This window comes from Chanos chanos, chromosome 9, assembly GCF_902362185.1.
Source record: "Chanos chanos chromosome 9, fChaCha1.1, whole genome shotgun sequence".
NCBI classification, from domain to species: Eukaryota; Metazoa; Chordata; class Actinopteri; order Gonorynchiformes; family Chanidae; genus Chanos; species Chanos chanos.
Window position 1 is genome coordinate 37,143,708 of NC_044503.1, and position 19,811 is coordinate 37,163,518.

The window sequence follows — 19,811 nt, forward strand, 5'->3', positions numbered from 1 at the left end:
TGTTCAGAGCCAGACACAGTCTGTGTTCAGAGCCAGACACAGTCTGTGTTCAGTTCCAGACACGTCTGTTTGAGTTAGGCTGTTGGGACTCAGAGGTGGTAGAGATACCACCCAAATGTTGTAACATGTCCATATCACATGACTCTCAGACAAGCTTCCTAGTCTGAGCTACAGGCTGTGTCAATCAAAGCCAGGCCCTCTGTCATATGTTTCAACCAGACATTACGACATGTAAAAATAACCTGATTACTGAACAGAAGAGGAGGATAAGGTCAGGGGCCTCACTGTCTGCTGGTCCTTCCAGTAAGAGAAGTGAAAACAGGACTTCCTCAAAGTTCATTGTCAGAGTATCTGTTGAAAGCAATTTCTGACTGGGCCTCAGGTACTAGGGCAGGACTTCCTCAAAGAGGGGGAGACCAAATGCAAACTGGAACCTGTCCGTGCACCACTTTAGCATGAAAACATCCTTTAAGGTAAATGAATTTTATTCACTCAAATATTATGAAAAGTACACTTAAGCATATACAAATGTTTGTATTATATGCTGTTTAATATCTTAGCTGCTTTACAATTACATAAATATTGAGTTTAACATGAGCTTAAGTTATGAGAAATGGTCTGTGTCAGGAAACAGAAACGTGCTTTGGACTGTAGTTGTGTGTTGTCTTAAGATGATCGAGAAAAGTCACTGAGTAAAAGCTGCTTTAAACTCGTCTGTTCTGTCGTTTGTCAAAACCACAAACACTGTCTTTCATTTTACACTCTAAAGTCCAAAGACTGATTGACACACATACTGTATATATATGTATCCCATTGGTAAACAACAGTGAGTGTAATTCTGCTATCAGAGGACAATAGAGCAGAGTTCTTGCGATGCTTTTTGTGTTTGAACCTGCCTTATCTGTACTTTTATTGTACTGCTGATTGTGTTAATCAAATGAAGTTAAACCTCAGATTTTATCATGACAGAGGCAACACTGAAACTGAAAAACCAAGAGAGTTGCGTAATGGGTGTTGGCCACACACATGACATGAAATTCAGTTCCTTCTTCTTCTTGCATTGTTCAGGAAGTGATCATTAGACGGTAACAGTATAATAAACTGCAAATACAATGTTTTATAAGTTTAAGTTTAAGTTTAAGTTTATTTAGAGCCCAATATCACTGTTTACAGTCTCAAAGGGCTTTACATGCCCACAGGATTACAACAAAATAGAGCAGGGTGGCACCCCCTGACTTGATCCTCATAGCGGGCAAGAAAAAACTCCTCAAAAAACCCAGACGTTAGGGAAAAATAGGAGAAATCTTGAGAAGGACCACAAAGAGAGGAGACCCCTTTTAGGCCAGCCAGGCGTGCAGTAGGTGCCAGCCCAGAGGGCAATTTACAAAACAACAGAGTGATAATAAAGCGCTCTTCACATAAATGAGCGGAATTCACTGATGAGTAAACTGTTTCATACAGCGTTCAATTTCCAGTTCTAACTGTTTCACTCACTCATGATGACAGCCTAGTTAGCTATATTATAGTAAGCTAATATGCACATAAACCAACTGAACCAATTTTGAAAATGAGATTTTAGGGAAAAAATATGAAATAGAAAGACCTCCATGCCACTGTTAAACCTGCAGCAAAGAGAGGAGGAGAAGACTCTTAGAACTTCATTAGAACTTGTTACAACATAATACACATCATCAAGAGGAAAGATCACTGTGTGAACTTTATTTTCATGTAGACATACAGACAGTCAGTGTAAGTCATTCTTATCTGCATTATGTTTGTGTTGTGTATTTTGTGTTGTTTCAGGCTGCCTTCTCATCAGTTGGCCTTGCTTTTGACCTTTCGTCAGTTCTGCTATTTAGGTGATGTCAGGAGTCGCCTTACAGGACTGGCCTGAAAGAGTCTTAATATGATACAGAGCTATGATAATAGAATATCATATACATAATATAGATAACATGATACATACTGTGTGCTTACAAAATGTGTGTCAGGCATATAATGTATATGGCTCTGGGGGTTATGTATTGGACATCAGCACATCACAGCTTGGCACTGCATATGAACTTAGCAGTGTTGACGGTCAAATATTTATTTAAAAAATATTTTGTTATGGTCAAATTCTATTCCAAAAATACTTTGTCATGGTTTCAAACCAGCCAGGGCCTACTGACTTCAGTGCATGCCACTGAGTAAGATCAAGTATTGATTTGTAAACTTGTGACATCTGTTCTCAGACTTAGGTTACTGACTGTATATGATTTTCTTAATTATTTATTAATTGTTTAACTCGTTTTAATAAGGTTTTTAATATGTTTTCAGGGACACTAAAAAATTAGCAGGTATTTAACTGTCACGCTTGTCAAGAGAGACTGCATGTGCATGTTGAGATTCAATTTATTCATACTAAATATAACAAAAGCTCCAAAACATACAGAAGGTAGACAAACCACAGCATAGTTTAATGACCTCGCCTCCCCCCTTGTCAGCTTCAGCCACTCAGTGTTCAGCGTCGCCGGTCTACTGATCACCGGTCTGATCACCACTCACCTTCCTCACCTGTTTTTACTCACCTCCCTCACCTGTTTCATTGATTTTCTGCCTTATTCAAACCCCTTTGTTTTGCACCTTCTTTGTGAAGTCTTCACTTGGTTTTCCAAGCAGGAACCATTGCTAGATAACTTTGTGAGACGAACCCTGTTTGAACAAACTTTGTGAGACGAACCCTGTTTGAACAAACTTTGTGAGACGAACCCTGTTTGAATGAGCTTTGCGAGACAAGACTTGTTGATTTAACTTGATACTTTCTCTGTTTGAATTTAGTTATGTTTCAATCAGTTCCAAGCCTGATCCTTTGTTCTTATCTTCCTTTTGTTAAATAAATCCTGTGTTACGCACTTGCATCCTGCCCTGGTTTTGCTTTCTGACACATAGGGTGAACAAGCCAAAGAAACAGGGAAAACCAAGGAGTATTAATGCGGAACTAAATGAGGCTTAATAAACTAAGAACGGGCATGTTCACCGCTTGAACTAAAAGAACCAAACAAGGAAATCAGGAGGCAGAGGGCTCAACCGAGACTGACCAGAAGAGGGGGAAACAAGAGGAAGAGGGAAACAGAACAAAAACTCAATCACTAGAGACAAAATGATGAACTTCTTAAATGGAGAGGGACAGGGACAGAAAGGGACAGGGCGTGACATTAACAAGCACAAACTACTGATTAACAAGTGTTTAACAAATCTTTAAAAAAAAAGTATTTCCCTGACATTTAAAAAACATTTCATGGTCATAATAAATATTGACTGTATACTCCTCCTAAAACAGGTCTGAACTGTTTAATGTCAGTTATACAGGATAGTCTGTGTGGTGGATGTGCATGGTGGAAACAGATGCAAACACTGTTCTTTATATAAATGTGGACTGATCTCTGGGCTGTGTTGTTCAGGACCCCTAAGCAGACCCCTGGGCAGGTCCTAATGACTTATTAGTCTTTCAGAAGACTTTACATGCTTTGATATAATGCTTTAATGATTTCTGTCCTATTGATGCTTCATGTGTATCATTGTGAAGTAATTATGAAATGGACATGTTGTAAATTAGACACTCAAAGTCTTTAATCATAGTTACCTACGTTTGATTGAAGTGGGTCAAGGCAAAAAGTTACTGTAGTACTCAAGGTGCAGTATTACTATAAACCCTAATGTAGAGTGACCAGTGTCCATTCTTTTATCTACAGGTCACAAATGCTTGTTTATACTTTAAAAATAAGCTGGTGGACTATAAGACACTCAGTCCTGACAGTGTGAGCTACTGAGTCCTATTATATCAGTCAGGTCCTAATGGTGGACTCAGTCCTGACAGTGCTGTAGGTTAAAACAATGTAAAAGTAGTCTTTGAGTTGAATATTATTTCATAATAATGTCTCATTCTTCACATGCTGCCCAGTGATTCAAGATGCCAGCTGTTCCACAGATCCTGCTGGAAACTCTGGAAGAGCTGGAGAGAGCAGAACTGAAGAGGTTTCAGTGGTACCTGACTACAGAGAATGGAGTGGAAGGCCTCTCTCACATCCCAAAGTCTAAGCTGGAGAATGCTGATGTACAGGACACAGTGGATAAGATGGTGGAGAGATACAAACCAAGAGGTGCTGTGGAGATCACACTGCTCATCCTGAAGGAGATAGGGCTGAATAACCTGGCTGACAAATTAGAGCATAAACTCAGAGAAGGTAATACAGCTCACATGAAATTTACAACACAAATGTTTATGTTAAGATTGTCAAGGTTAAGGTGCTACCTCCTGTGAGTAAAGAAAATACATAAAGCAGTTTTTGAACAATGTGGAAATATATGCAAGTATGAGTAATGGAGATGGAGCATTAGGTTTCAGCACATAACACACAGCAGTGTAGTGTTCTCTGAAACATCTGAGAGTTTCCTCAGTTTGACCAGTGCAGTCTTCAGTAACTGTGTTTTATCAGAGTGTAATCAAAAGATAATACTGCATCTCTTCATGATACAATGGAAGAAGACGCATTGCTGAGTAGAAAGCCTCACTTGACGTGTCTCTTTGGATACAACCAATAGCATATGCTCCTGTTGATGGGCAGAATTTAACATTCAATGTACACAAAGTTGCAATTACAATGTATGAAGCTTTTGGATGATGATCCTGGCAACTGACGCCTGGAAGTTTTTTCGCAAAGACAAATTTTTCAGTTGGCTGGATAAATGAGGTCAAAAGTTGAAACTGTCCAATGAGAATGATCATCAACTGCTCCCAGTTCCAACCTTTAGCACTGACAGGGAATCACACACTTAACAATTCTGCCACAGGCAAAATCATAACCTCATGCTCCACAGTGAGAGTTTTTGATTTTGTAATTTTTTGATTTCCACTTTTTCTGTGCCTCTTTTTCATCTGTTAATGTATTTGTTATGTGTATCATATACAGTCAGTAGCTTTTTACATCATGTTCATTTGAATTATCTAAACATACACACATCTGAAAAAAAAAATACGGTAATTATATATACGAGATTCTTAAAAATATGGTAATCATGATGGTATGATTCACAGTTTCCTTCTTTCTCTCTTCTTCTTTTTGCCTCACAGTGGGACTGAAATCTGAAGAAGGGTCTGTTCAGAACAGTGCAGTCACTCCAGCTGAGTCCACTTCACTCCAGACAAACATCTCAGCTCAGAATGAAGGTTTGGTTCATTTCACTCAGACAAAAGACTTGCATTTTGACAGCTATGAACTGACCTGTCATTGCAAAAATCAGTTTTTTCTGAATCTTCTCAGATGCAGGGAGATTCCAACTTAGTTTTTGGGTCACACATTTAAATACTGGTTCTATATCACCAAGGAGTGAATGATCTTCCCTGTCAGATCTCACCACTACACTCTTCATCTGTGTCAAATGTCCCATTATATCTGTAGTTTGACTTCAAAGTATTTATCTTGTTTTGACAAATCTTCATTTTACTGGATTGCTGGATTTTTTTTTTTCAGCTATTTTCACATTTTACAGATTAACTTGGTATAATGATTATTTTGTACACTTTCTCTTATTATAAGGCACATAAAAGTCCTATAAGCTCATAGAAAGCTGATAATGATAGTTTAATAGTGGTAAACCGGATGAGTAGATAAGTTGTCATCGGAAGTTTCTGAGACACTGTCTCTCTCCCTTCCCTCCACCCACCACTGAAAAAAACAGTCAAAAACAAAAATATTTATACTAATCAGTTTCTGAATAAAAATGAAATTACATCAGCACAGAGTAATGAAAACTTGACTGCATACTTTGAAGAAATGTATATATTTAGTAAGCCAGTGTATTCTGATTTCTGAATTTGAAATTTTCCATTTTCTTTGACTCAGTTTTACTAGATTATGAAGCTGTAAGAATCAAACTTAAGTCCAGTCTGAAACAGAAATATGAGCGCATTTTGGATGGCACTTCAGTGAGAGGTCATAGAAAGTTCCTGAATGATGTTTACACTGATCTCTACATAGTGGAGGATGAGACTGGAGGAGTCAATAATGAACATGAGATTATGCAGGCTGAGACATCAACCAGGAGATTTACTACAGAGGAAACTTCAATCACATGCAGTGACATTTTCAAAGTCCCATCGGATCCAAGTCGAAGAAACAGAAAAGTGCTGACTATGGGAATTGCTGGAGTAGGCAAAACTATCTTAGTGAACAAATTCATACTGGACTGGGCAGAGGGAAAGACCAACCAGGACATAGAATTTATTTTTCCACTCCCCTTTCGAGAGCTGAATTCAGTAAAAGATGAAGAATACAGCCTGATAGAGTTGCTTCATGAATATTTTGAAGATTCTGCTAAACTAAAGTCTGTTCCAGACGGCGATGGTAAAGTCATGTTCATTTTTGATGGACTTGATGAGTGTCGCTTTCCTCTTGTCTTTACTGAGGCAGAGAAATTGAAAGAGATTAATCAGAAAACATCATTGGGCACACTAATAACAAACCTAATCAAGGCAAATATGCTTCCCTTTGCTCTCATTTGGATAACCTCCAGACCAGCAGCAGCCCATCAGATCCCTCGAGATTGCATTGACCAGGTGACTGAAGTACGAGGATTCAGTGATAAACAAAAGGAAGAGTACTTTAGGAAGTACAATGACAAGGACCAGGATATGGCCAAAAATATGATCTCACACATAAAGAAATCAAGGAGCCTCCACATCATGTGTCACATACCAGTCTTCTGTTGGATATCAGCAACTGTGCTTCAGCCAATGCTGGCCACAGACAGTAGTGAAGAACTTCCCACAACTCTGACTGGGATGTACACACAGTTTCTGATTTTTGAAACAAATCAAATGAAAAAGAAATATGAAGCTAGGCACATTATACTGAAGCTTGGAAAGTTGGCCTTCCTTCAGCTGGAGAAGGGTAATCTGATATTCTATAAGGAAGACTTGAGAGAGTGTGGCATTGATGTCAGTGAGGGTTCAGTATACTCAGGAGTGTGCACACAGATATTCAGTAAAGGGCAAGGAGCCTCTGAGAGGATGGTGTTCAGCTTTGTGCATCTGAGTGTTCAAGAATTCTTTGCTGCGGTCCATGTGTTTGTCTCGCACTGCAATAATAAAGAGAATGTTCTTCGTCCTGATACATTTTGGTCTATCTTTAAAACGAAGTCAGAGAAATTAAATGATCTCCACAGATGTGCTATAGACAAGGCCTTAGAGAGTGAGAACGGACACCTGGATCTTTTCCTCCGCTTCCTTCTTGGCCTCTCACTGGAGTCCAATCAGGAACACCTGAAAGAACTACTGCCACAAACAGCAATCAGACCACAGAGTGTGGAGAAAACAGTCAACTACATCAAGAACACACTCAACAAGAACATCTCATCAGAGAGGAGCATCAATCTCCTCTACTGTCTGAATGAACTGAAGGACGACTCCCTTGTAAACGAAATTCAAAATTACTTGGGCTCAGGACGTCTCTCTACAGAGAAACTCTCATCTGCACAGTGGTCAGCTCTGGTCTTTGTCCTGCTGATGTCAGAGGAGACTCAAGAAAAGTTTGAGCTGAAGAAATACAGAGGATCAGATGAAGGGTTGAAGAGACTTCTGCCAGTACTGAAAAACACCAAACGGGCTCTGTAAGTATAAGAGTTTAGTGGTGCAGTTACTTTGGTTCATCATGTGTACTCTAACCTACAGTGGCAGAACTTGCCCACTTGTTTCCTTCCAGAGAGAAGGACTGGCAGGACTGTCTCAGAGGGCAAGGATTTGGCTGCTTATGTAACATCCAAATGAGAAATCTGTTTGTAGCCATGTGTGAGTTTTTCAGTGAAAGGATAGTTGAACAATGGGAAATATGGAAGATGATTTGTAAAACAAAACAATAGGATACAGATTACTTTCTCCCCTCTCCTCTCCATTTCCCTTTCTTTTCTTGATTTTATTTTATTTATTACAATATTTCAGTGTCTTTGCAGCTGATTGTCTTCTGAATTATATTTGCCCATGTCCTTTCCCCTGTGCTGTATAGGTGTATAGGTTATTAGTTAAACGGTTTTTATAAAATGTTGGCATTAAGAATGAGTTTAAGAGAGAGAATGTATGTAAATGGAAGAGACAAAAATGAGAAAAAGATGGACTTTTTTGTTATGTGTATTATGATGTGATAGACTTTGTGACAGGGTATTCTGGACCATATTTATATATATATATATATATATAAATTAATTAATTAATTAATTAATTATTATTATTATTATTAATAATAATAATAATAATAATAATAATAATAATAATCATAATCATAATAATAATAAATAAAGACTAACAAACAGAGGAGTGTGTAATTTTAAAGTATTTTTTCACGAACTGTAATAGTTTCTTTCTCTGCAGATCCTTTGATTACATCAGTCAGTAAAGAAACCATCTGCCTCTCTCTCTCTCTCTCTCTCTCTCTCTTTCTCTTTCTCTCTCTCTCCAGACTTGCTGGTTGTAAACTCACTGAACAGTCCTGTTCATCTATAGCCTCAGTTCTACAGTCAGTAAACTGTCCCCTGAGAGAACTGGACCTGGGTAACAATGACCTTCAGGATTCAGGAGTGAAGTCTCTCTGTTTGGGACTGAAGAATCCACACTGTAAAGTGAAGATACTGAGGTCAGTGTTAATCAATAACTTGTGGAATGTAAACTTATGAACAATCAGTCTGATTTTATTCAAGAACACTTGGGCAGATCATCTCAGATTTAATGTGCATATCAGTTAGAAGATTCATTTTTCTTCAGCTGAAACGAATTTTGTCATGTGAAGACTTCCATTTGTCTGTGTAGCAGTTATAGTAGTTTTAACTCTGTTTGCTAAGTAGCTAACTGTGGCAGACAGGTTTTGTCACTCAAGAAGCTAACATTGCCAGAATTGCAACCATACATAGTAATTTGCAGAATAATGACATTCTTACTGATTTAGAATCAGTGTGTACATGGGTCGCTAAAAAATCTTAAATTGTTAAATGTTCTCCCCTGATGTCTTTAATCAATATTTTCTCACATTGATTCTCTTGTGTGTTTTCCTGTGTTGTCTGGATTATAATGATCTCCTGTTATGTTGACTACTATGCTGAAATCTTGCTCTGTTGTCTTGCTGTATCCCAGTGTGGAACAGAGGACATGACAGGAGAGTTTTCAGAGAGGCAGAAAATATCTATTTGTGTGTGTGTGTGGCAGGTAGATTATAGGTAGATTAGACTGACATCATGCTCTTGACAGAGACATGTAGTGTTAGATTTAATGAAGTAGATTAGACTGACATCTTGCTCTTGACAGATACATATAGTGATGGAGGTTAATGAAGTAGATTAGACTGACATCATGCTCTTAACAGAGACATGTAGTGATGGAGTTTTATGAGGTAGACTGGGGCATATGGTGGGAGGGGAAGGTCTTTCTCACTCATGATTCAAATGTTAGTGATGGGGTTCATATCCTTTTTTCAAACAAACTTGATTCTAATGTTCTTTCTACACAGAGGGTGGAATAGAGGTGTATTGTTATAGTGACAGTAGAAATGAGGAGCTGGAGATATCAGGTTGTGAGAGAGAGACCACTCAGAGAGACTGACTTTACTTTAGCTGGTGCTGTGAGGATATGTCAATAAAACATTTGGAAACAAATGGAAACATGAAATGGTGGGAGCCATGGTCAGTAGAAGCAAAGCACTGGCCATAATGGTGTCTGGAAAAGCAAAGAATTATGGATCAAACAAAGTTAAGGAAAACACCTTAGGGGAGACAGATTTAATTGTAAAAGATGTGACATGACATGCAACACAGCAATGTCAACTTCATGGCAAGTACTGTTCAATGGAAAAATTATTTTTTACAAATTAGTGTTTTCCCAAAGGGAAACAGAACAAGGGTCAATGTGTGTGTATAGCAGAAGAGACTGATGTTAGTGACATGTTCTTTGTGGGCATTGGTAACTCATGATAATTCTGAGTAGACAAACACTGAACAGTCTTATGTGAACAATGTTGAAAAGGATGAGTGGATGATGCCATTGCACATAAATGGAGTTTTAATTCCACTCAGGCTGGACACTGGTTCAACTCAAGGCCTGCAGTGGACAACACATGGAAACATGGAAACTAACATCACCTAATGTTTCTTGTGGTGCAGGATAGGTGTGCCTGACTTTTGGGTGATGAGGCTTGTGAGAACCAGCTGAAAGGGTTTACTGTATCAACAGCTCCAATCATTAGAGCTACAGTGTAGATGTAATTGTGCAGAGATTTCCAGATTTCTTTAAAGGGTTTGGTTCTTTAGCATTCGCATATAAGATACAACTGAAGGACGATATGCAGCCAGTAGCCCATGCTCCCAGGAGGGTCCCAGAGCCACTTAGAGATTGTCTAAAGAAAGAGTTAGATAGAATCTCTAAGAGTGATAAAGAAAGTGGAAGAGCTCACAGACCTGATGAATTCAATGATCTGTGTCAAAAAAGCAAGTGGCGATGGCCCCAATAGATTTAAATGTAAACATCGAACATAATGCAAACATGATCAAATTCCTACAAGGGAAAACACAAAGTACAGCACAAAGTACTGTACATTTAACACACTGAGAAACATAGAGTCAACATTTATCTTCTCTGACCCAAACAGACAAACCAAGATATCCAAAGATCCACTGACTCAAGGATGATGCCTGAGAGTCACTATGCTCGGACTGAGAGAGAATGTCTACGGTTAGTGTATGGGGTTGAGAAAGACCACAGCAAGATGGAGCCTCTTACGGCCACCTCGGTGTGTTGGTGCATACTTGTTTGTTTTGTTTTGTTTGTTAATTTAGTGTGCTGCGAAAATAACCCTATGGTATACACAAAAGAGATCCTAAACATAGCAGAAACAATCCCAGTGCATTTATTTCCCACTTTTCTTGCTACATCCTTGGATTTATTGGACATTATGGTCGAAGGTGCCGGACAGGAAAACAGTAAAATGAAGGGGGAAATGAGCTGGTGTGCTGGTCTACCTCTGAACACTGGACGAACTATATTTGCTGGTGAGGAAAAAGAGAGACATGTTCTGTATTTTGTTCTTTACGGAAAGGTTGCTTTGTGGATCTGTACCAGACTCGAAGCAGCAGCTGCATGGCTTCCAACTCTTCAGTGCTCTTCGCGATAGAGAACTCTCAAGCAAAACGAGAGGAGGTGGGATTAGTTTCTTTATCAATGATGGCAGGTGCAACGATGTGACAGTGATTCGGCTTCCTAACCTGCAAACCGTTTTATTACCCCCACGAGTTTGCATCATTTATGCTGGTCGGTGTCTACATTCCACCACAATCTAACATGCGGGAAGCACAGCGGACGTTCACCAACCAAATCAAAGATCAAGGTTATCTTCATTGTCCCCGAGGGTCAATTTGTTGTGCAAACAGCAGTATCTACTCAACATCAGACGACAATAATAAAATACACTCTATATGAAAAAAAAAACAAACAAACAAAAAATACACTATGTAATAAATAAATAAATAAATACACAAATAAATAAATAATAAAAACAACATAAAGTCCATAGAAATCCTAAAAAATAAAGTAAAAGATGATAACCACAGCCTAGAAATCACATTGAGTTATTTAAAGGGCCAGTGGTGACTGGGACAAATGAGGTCTTGAATCTGTTTGTCCCACGGGTTGGCATTTTAAATCTGCGGGCAGAAGGAAGCAACCTGAACTCTTTAAACAGAGGGTGGCTAGGATCAGCTAGGACTGACTGGGCCTTCTTCAAAGTGTGGACCTTGTACAAATGGGTTAAGTCATTCAAGGTCGAACCTGCAATTTTACTGCACACTTTGACAATAACTTGCAGTCTGTTTCTATTCTTGAGATTAAGTGACCTGTACCAGCTGTAAAAAAAGGAAATGTGAGGACAGATTCAGTAAAACAAGAAGAAAACATTTTCATCTTGTCTACATTAACACTTTGAAGCTTGCAATAAAAGTACATATGCTGATGGGCCTTACTACACACAGCATCTACCTTAAACTCAAAGGACAGTTTGTCATCAGTTTTAGTGCCCAAATATTTATAATGCTGCACGAACTCCAACGCCTGCTCATTAATCGCTACAGGAGAGATGGCTGTAGGAGATTTCCTAAAATCTCCTTAGTTTTGGACACATTAATGTCTAAGAAGGATGACTTGCACCACTCTGTAAATTCTGCCACTACAGGGCCATGATCAGGGTCATTTCTACTAAGGAGGGACACAATCACTGAATCATCGGCGAACTTAATGAAATGACACCTCGTATTATGACTTTGGCACTCATTTGTGTAAAGCACAAATAAAAGAGGCGGGAGGACGCACCCCTGGGACAATCCGGTGGAAGAAAGAAGAGTGTCTGGTAAAACACCATTAACCCTCACACGCTGTGACCTTCCAGTTAAAAAATCCACCAACCAGCATATCAGACCAGGATCAATGTTGTGGATGCTTGCTAACATTCCTACTGAAATGGGAGGCTGGATGCAATTGAAAGCTGAGGAATCAATAAAAATCAGTTGCATGTTCAGTTGCCCAAATCATATTTAATAGGGTGGTCAGCGCATCGTCCTCCCCCCTGCCTGACCTGTATGCAAATTGGAAAGGGGTCCAAATTTGTCTGCACCGTGTTTAGAAGCCCTGTCCTCACAATCTTCTCAAGTGTCTTCATTACCAGAGAGGTATGCGCTACTGGCCTGTAGTCAATGGATGACTTTGGAGCATTATTTTTTGGCGCAGGTACAATAATGGAGTGCTTCCAAAGACAAGGAACCCTATGGAAGTGGAGGGACAACTTAAAAGTAAAACAGCATATGTCTGCTAACTGTTGGACACACTTTTTAAGAATGCGGCCTCCAATGCCATCTGGGCCAGGACTTTTCCTTTCTTTTACACCCCGTAACAGTTTCAGGACCCTGCCTTCATCAACATCCACACTGTTATGGCCAAGAGCAGCATTTTTGAAGACTGACTGCTTCTCACTAAAATCATGGACATTAAAACGATTCTAAACAGCATTCAGTTCATTAGAAGGGTCAATGTCAGATTTGCCGCTGAGGGAAATTAGGCATTTCTTGGACTGCAACCCCGTCATAGATTTCACACCCTCCCATGCAGTGCATGATTTACCAGTAATGAGCATGCTCTCTGTTTTGTCCTTGTAGTTATACATAGCAAGCTTTAGTTCTTTTTTCACTTTTTTTCTGAAGTTCCCTGTACTGAGTGACATCCCCTTGATAGAAGCTGATATTTTGCTGGATAATTATGTTTTTGACAGACTTGAAGACCCATGGTGTATTATTTGGATAAATGAAAATTGATTTCCAAGGGATGGCTAAATCCTCACATAAGGTGATATATGTCAACACAGTTTCTGTAAGTTCCTCAAGATCGAGACAGGTACTTTCATGTTGAATGGACTCCTCCGACCAGACCAGACAAAAGTTCAGTGTCGGGTGTGCATAGCGTTTCCCTAATGATCACTGTATTACACCAGTTTTTATTGACTTACAGGCACAAACCCCCACCAAGTGATTTACCATTCACTGTGGAGTCTCTGTCTAAGTGAAGAATTACTCCGAAACCATCGATTTCTAATTCAGGAACGGGGTCTTACTTTTTGAGCCATGTCTCGGTTAACACAATGTGCTGTTGTACTTCGTCAGGAACCTGGCATTTGCCCTAGGTTCATCAACTTAGTTCCGGAGTGACTGGAGTGACATTGGCAAAGATAATAGTGGGAAGGGATATCCGAAGGTGGCCTTCTCTCTTGAGCCTCTGGTGCCCGCCACCACATCTGCCCCTTTTCTTTTTCCTCACACCTGTCGAACTGGATGTCCAACTTCGCTTCCACACAGAAAGATCCAACCGGATGATCTCTGCAGGGAGAGCTGCCGAGGGATCCACGGTGCCCACATCGGAGTTGCGCAACAGCAGGAGGAACTCACGGGTATACTGTAGAGGCTCTTGGGACTCACAAAGTCCATTGAAAAAAATGGCTTAAAAATACCATAAGAAGGAAAGAACTTGTCAAGTTGAGGTGAGTCATTGATTCTTCTGATCCACAGATTAAATAAAAGAGTAAGTTAGTAGAGACGATACAACAAGATAAAAAAACAGGTTAAAAACCACAACGCACTGCACAACTGCAGCTGCGTGTCGCCATTGCCAGCGCCACAGATACTGGATGTGGAGCAGACGAACCTGGACTCCTTGGTTATCGTCCTTGGCCACTTTGACGAAGGTAACTTAAGTTAGGATCTCCCCAGATACAAACCTTTTATTAAATGTCTGAGCAGAAAGGAGAACAGATTGGATCACTACCATCAACAATGCTTATCCCACCATGCCTCGTGTTGCCCTGGGTCACTCCAATCACATGATGATCCATCTGATCCCTGCATATAGGCAGAAGTTAAAACTTTCTAAACCTATTGTGAGGAGGTCAAAAGTGTGGAGTAGTGATGCAGCGGAGGATTTGCATGCGTGTTTGGACCGCACTGATTGGGACATTTTCAGGTCTGCAAATGATGGATGAGTACACTGACATTGTGATGTCATATTTCAGCTTCTGTGAAGACAGCTGTATTGCAACACGCACCAGGGTAAGTTATAACAATGACAAACCCTGATTCACAGCTAAACTCAGATGGCTATGTTTGGAGAAGGAAGAGGCTTTCAGGAGTGGGGACCGGGATGGGTTTAAAGAGGCAAAATACAGGTTGAGCAAGGTGGTAAAGGAGGCCAGACATCTATATTCTGAGAAATTGGAACAACAATTTTCATCCAATGACTCTGCTTCTGTCTGGAAAGGACTCTAACAAATCACCAGTTACAAACCCAGAACCCCACACTCCATCAACAACCTGAGCCTTGCAAACGACCCGAACAACTTCCAGGGTTCCAGGGTTTTGGAGAGAAACAGTAGTAGAGAGACTGGACGGTAGCTACTGACATCAGCTGGGTCTAGAGTGGGCTTCTTGAGCAGTGGCTTGACCCGTGCCCTCTTTAGAGCAGAAGGAACTGTGCCAGTAGACAGAGAGCTGTTGATCAAGGATGAGATGAAGGGCAGAATTTCATCCGAGATGGCCTGAAAGAGAGGGGAGGGGATGGGGTCTAAAGGACAGGTAGCTAGGAGCTAGTACTAGCAGATAGAACACAGGTTTGTTGATACCAGGGAGCCGGAGATGTGGTTTCAGATGTAAAATTGAATTTTAATGACCAAGGAGGTAGTGGAATCACTGCAAAGCTGAAAACATGCTGAAGTTTTCTGCTGACAGTTTAAATTTAATATCGAAAGATATATTGCAGATAAAGTCAACCTTGAATGTTACAAGGTGGGACAATAATTCTTTATTACAGAAATAGCCTTTCAAAGTGTAGCAGTACAAGAGCAAAGTTAAGCAGCACAAGAAAATAAAATACTTCCACTATTACGTCACTATCATACAGTCAGACTTCCACTATCACACCACTATCATACAAACAATTACCCACCATTGCAACTGGAGTAGAAAAAGGGTATTCACAGCAGAGCTAAGGATTACCTTAGGGAAGGCAGACTAATTGGGAGGTGTGCCCAGGTCCATTGAACATGATATGGTTTTTTACTGGAATTAAATTCAGTTACTGGGGACAGCTCTATGCCAAAACATTAACCTTCTGAATAGCCACAACTTCCTCTGGGACATGCCGGCTCCGTTCTATGAATAGGCAACATCAAGTGTAAATAGAATTTCAGATTTTGTGAATTTCTCCAAATATTGGAGAAAATGTAATCAAAAATGTAATTCCTACCTGATGCCCTGATGGAACTGAACATTATCCCACTTATTACAGGGCTACTTAATAAAGAAATCAATCATTTGACACAAAATATTGATCAAAAATTATTTTATTGCTTCCGCAAAAAACAAGTTCATTAGATTCTGCGGTTGGTCCTTAGCAACGGTCGGCTATTCAGAAATAACGCACCATAGAATGCCGTTATTGACCAATCAGAATTGAGTGTTCAACAAATTCGTGTAATAAATGTAGATAAAAAAAAGGACTGAGAGAAAATAACCTTGGTAATAACTCGCTAATTTCATGAAAATCGGCTCAGAATTAAACAGTTGATTTTGCAGAGGTCTGCATCTCTCTATACACATTGTATTGGTTTACTAGCAAATCATGACCGCTCCGATATGGCGGATGCGTTGACGCATATAGCAGCGGCCAATAAGGCATATGGGTAACCTCTGCTCTGTTCGAAATGTACACTCACTCACTATATAGTGCACTATGTAGTGTGTCGGCCATTTTGTAGCGCTGTTCGAAATCTCAACTGAAATTTTCCGACATTATATAGTGCGCTATAGAATTGTCGCGGCAGGCAAAATGTAGTGTACAGACGCTGTACCCTTACATCGATCGACTTAGACCATCATACATTGCGGCCTGTCTCGTGAAAGCAGTCTTTATGGACCAATAAGGTGCAGATATCCTGGCGTTTGTTTATGCGAACGAGATAATAATAATATCCGGTGCATAATTATGTTGCAGCATAACGTCCAAATAGTGTCCGAAATGTATCAACAGCTGTCAACCGTTATCCCCTAGCGCAGCGGTCCCCAACCTTTTTTGCACCACGGACCGGTATCATTCACAACACGACCAGAATACTGATTAGGCCTGTGAGTTTAGAACAGCCGCATTTTAAAAACATTTTAGTTTCAGTAGGTCTAATATTAGATACACATAGATATATTGCCTCCTTGAAGAAAAGATGCAGATGTTCTCTCTACCCGAAGTGTGTTCCTTCTGTCCAGTCTACTTCGTCATTGCCGAAAACCCTGTTGGAAATGGAAGCAACGTTTTCAGTGCTTTAGTGGCTATCTCAGGATATTCAGCCTTGATTTTTATCCAGAAGGTCGGCAGAGATGTTCTCTCAAACATACTTCTAAGGCCACCGTCATTTGCAACCTCAAGTAGTTGATCCTCTTCCTGCAGACATGGATGATTCTCCTGGGACATTCACAAATGGGTCGTGGATCCATTCCTTTGCACTTCGTGGGTCTTTGGTGGTTGGGAAGTAACGGTCGAACTCCATTGACAGCGAAGCTAGGTGATCGCGCACCAGCTGGGAGAAGAACGGCCCAGTCTCAGTCTCTCCAAAAATCCCCGCTGATGTTCGGAACATGTCAAATATGCCCTGTCCACTTGCTGATCTCCCCCTGAATTCTGTGTGTAAGAGAAGGTGTTTGTGCTCTGCATCCATTTCCTCACAAAGCTGCTCAAACAAGCGCGAGTTGAAGGCGTGTGCTTTGATGTGACTGATGATAACTTTAATAATATCATTCAATACGCCGTTAAATTCAGGTGACATTTTTCAGCTAGCCGGCATTTCTCTGTGAATGACACAGTGCGTAGACTCACATTCAGGCGCAACCTCTTTAACCCGGGTGGTGAGACCAGACAGTCGTCCAGACATGGCAGCAGCCCCATCAGTGCACAGGCCAACACAGAGTGACCACGTCAGTTTTCCTGACAGATAGTCATCCAGAGAGTTAAATAGTTCTGCGGCCGTTGTGTTAGTCGGCAGCGACAGACAGCAAATCCTCGTGCATATCATCCTGAAATATATATCACACATAAGCAAGCAGTATTGCCTTGTTGTCGACACCGGTAGATTCGTCAACCTGAATTGCATACCACGGTGATTCGATAGCCTCTCTGACAACTGTTCTTCAAGGTCCTCCGCTATTACATCAATTCGCCTAGTGAGAGTGGTAGCTGAAAGAGGAACTTGCGCTATCTTTTTAGCTGCAGCCTCTCCTAACAGTTCATGGCAAATATCCTTAGAAGCAGGTAGATTCAACTTCTTGAAAGGCTTCTTAGTCTTAGCAATATGGCTAGCCACTAAGCATGATGCTCTCAATGGAGCCACGTTTGTTGATGCAGTGGCTTTCGAGATTTGCTTCTGTCCTTCTTGTTCACGTTTTTTTCGCTCAAAGAACTCAACAGGTTTCTCTTTAAGTGCAGGGTGCTTGGATTCGATGTGCCGAAGCAGTTTTGAGGGTTTCATTGCCTCGTTAGATAGCCTGTCTCCACATATTACGCACAGGGGGCTTGGAGCATGTGAGTCACCTGTAGTAAAGCCAAATTTTAGGTAGGACTCGTCGTATTTCCTATTGAATGAGGCTTTCTTTTTTCTTTTTTGCCGCATTGGGCTCTGCTGACCCTGCATTGTCAACATCATCGTTGGGCCTTTTATCTCCCTTACCTCTTCCGAAGAAGCTCTCTAGCAACGTTTGTTTTTTCTCATTCATGTCAGCTAGCTAGCTAGTACAAAGTAGCAAGTGATCGTAGTAAGTGCTGACGAGCGGCACATGTGTTACTCAAGTTCAAAATCTGTAAACAGTTGTGGGCGAGGCAGAGATACTACTGCGGTGAGAAAAGGACCAGCAGACTGCACCAAGTACAGTGTAATTACTGCAGGAATAGTATATAATCTATAATTGTATATAATCAATATGTTAATTATTTTAATAGTATCAGGCTACTGTTTTATTTTACCAATTTAAAGAAAAAAATAAAAAGAAATGATTCATATTTTCCGTGTGGCCTGGGAGTGAATGTGCCATGGCCTGGTTCCGGTCCGCAGCCAGTGGCCCGGTTCCTCTGCCCTAGTGCGTGTTCCATGTAGCAAACTCTATATATTGTGAGTGAGTGAGCGAGTGAGTGAACAAGTGAGCATTTCGAACACGGGGAGGGTGTCTCTCGTCCTTTAGCTTTGCATGAAACATTTACAGTTTACAGTTTACAGCTAATTATAACTTGCACTGATCCAAAAATGGAATTTAATGGAATTTGTTTGAGGAATTTAAGTAAGTTTTTCACAACATTTCACACCTTTTTGTCAAATTCTATCAGTACAATTTTTAAGTCTTAAATGAGTGAATGCTAATGTTCTCTCTCTCTCTCTCTCTCTCCCTCTCTGTAGACTTGCTGGTTGTAAACTCACTGAACAATCCTGTTCATCTGTAGCCTTAGTTCTACAGTCAATAAACTGTCCCCTGAGAGAACTGGACCTGAGTAACAATGACCTTCAGGATTCAGGAGTGATGTTTCTCTGTGTAGGACTGGAGAATCCACACTGTAAACTGGAGATACTGAGGTCAGTATTAGTCAGGAACTGATATGCAGTAGTTAGAATGACTATATTCATATTAAAATGAGACCAGATTTATATATTGTATGGTTATTAAAGTACTGTTGTGTGTGTGAAACATACTGATCATAAAAGGAGATGAATTTCCCCCAATTTCTTTAGACCTAATGTTAGTAACTTTTCTGTGAGTTTAGTTAATGTGATAGTTTAGCAAAGTCAACATTTATGGTAAAACAGAGTGGAACCATTCCAAAGGAACACACTTCATAAACCAGATGACGAGTTGATATTCTCTGTCTGTCTCTTTCTCTCTCTCTCTCTCTCTCTCTCTCTCTCTCTCTCTCTGTCTTTCCCCTTTTCTGTAGACTTACTGGTTGTAAACTTACTGAGCAGTCCTGTGAAGCTATAGCCTCAGTTCTACAGTCAGTTAACTGTCCCCTGAGAGAACTGGACCTGAGTAACAATGACCTTCAGGATTCAGGTGTGACGTTTCTCTGTGAGGGACTGAAGCATCCACACTGTAAACTGGAGATACTGAGGTCAGTATTAATAAGGAACTGATATGCAGTAGTTAGAATGACTATATTCATATTAAAATGAGACCAG

At 40.3% G+C, this 19,811-nt stretch overlaps 1 protein-coding gene across 1 annotated transcript in view; it reads left to right on the forward strand.

Annotated features, from left to right (window-relative positions):
• Positions 1-3,952: 3,952 nt before the first annotated feature.
• The window catches only part of LOC115820232 (NACHT, LRR and PYD domains-containing protein 3-like), a 36,658-nt gene continuing 20,799 nt past the window's right edge, over positions 3,953-19,811 (forward strand). The window contains exons 1-3 of the mRNA XM_030783722.1: positions 3,953-4,258; positions 5,882-7,650; positions 19,571-19,744. Coding sequence (XP_030639582.1) covers positions 3,953-4,258; positions 5,882-7,650; positions 19,571-19,744 — 2,249 coding nt within the window. The remainder of the gene's footprint in view (positions 4,259-5,881; positions 7,651-19,570; positions 19,745-19,811) is intronic.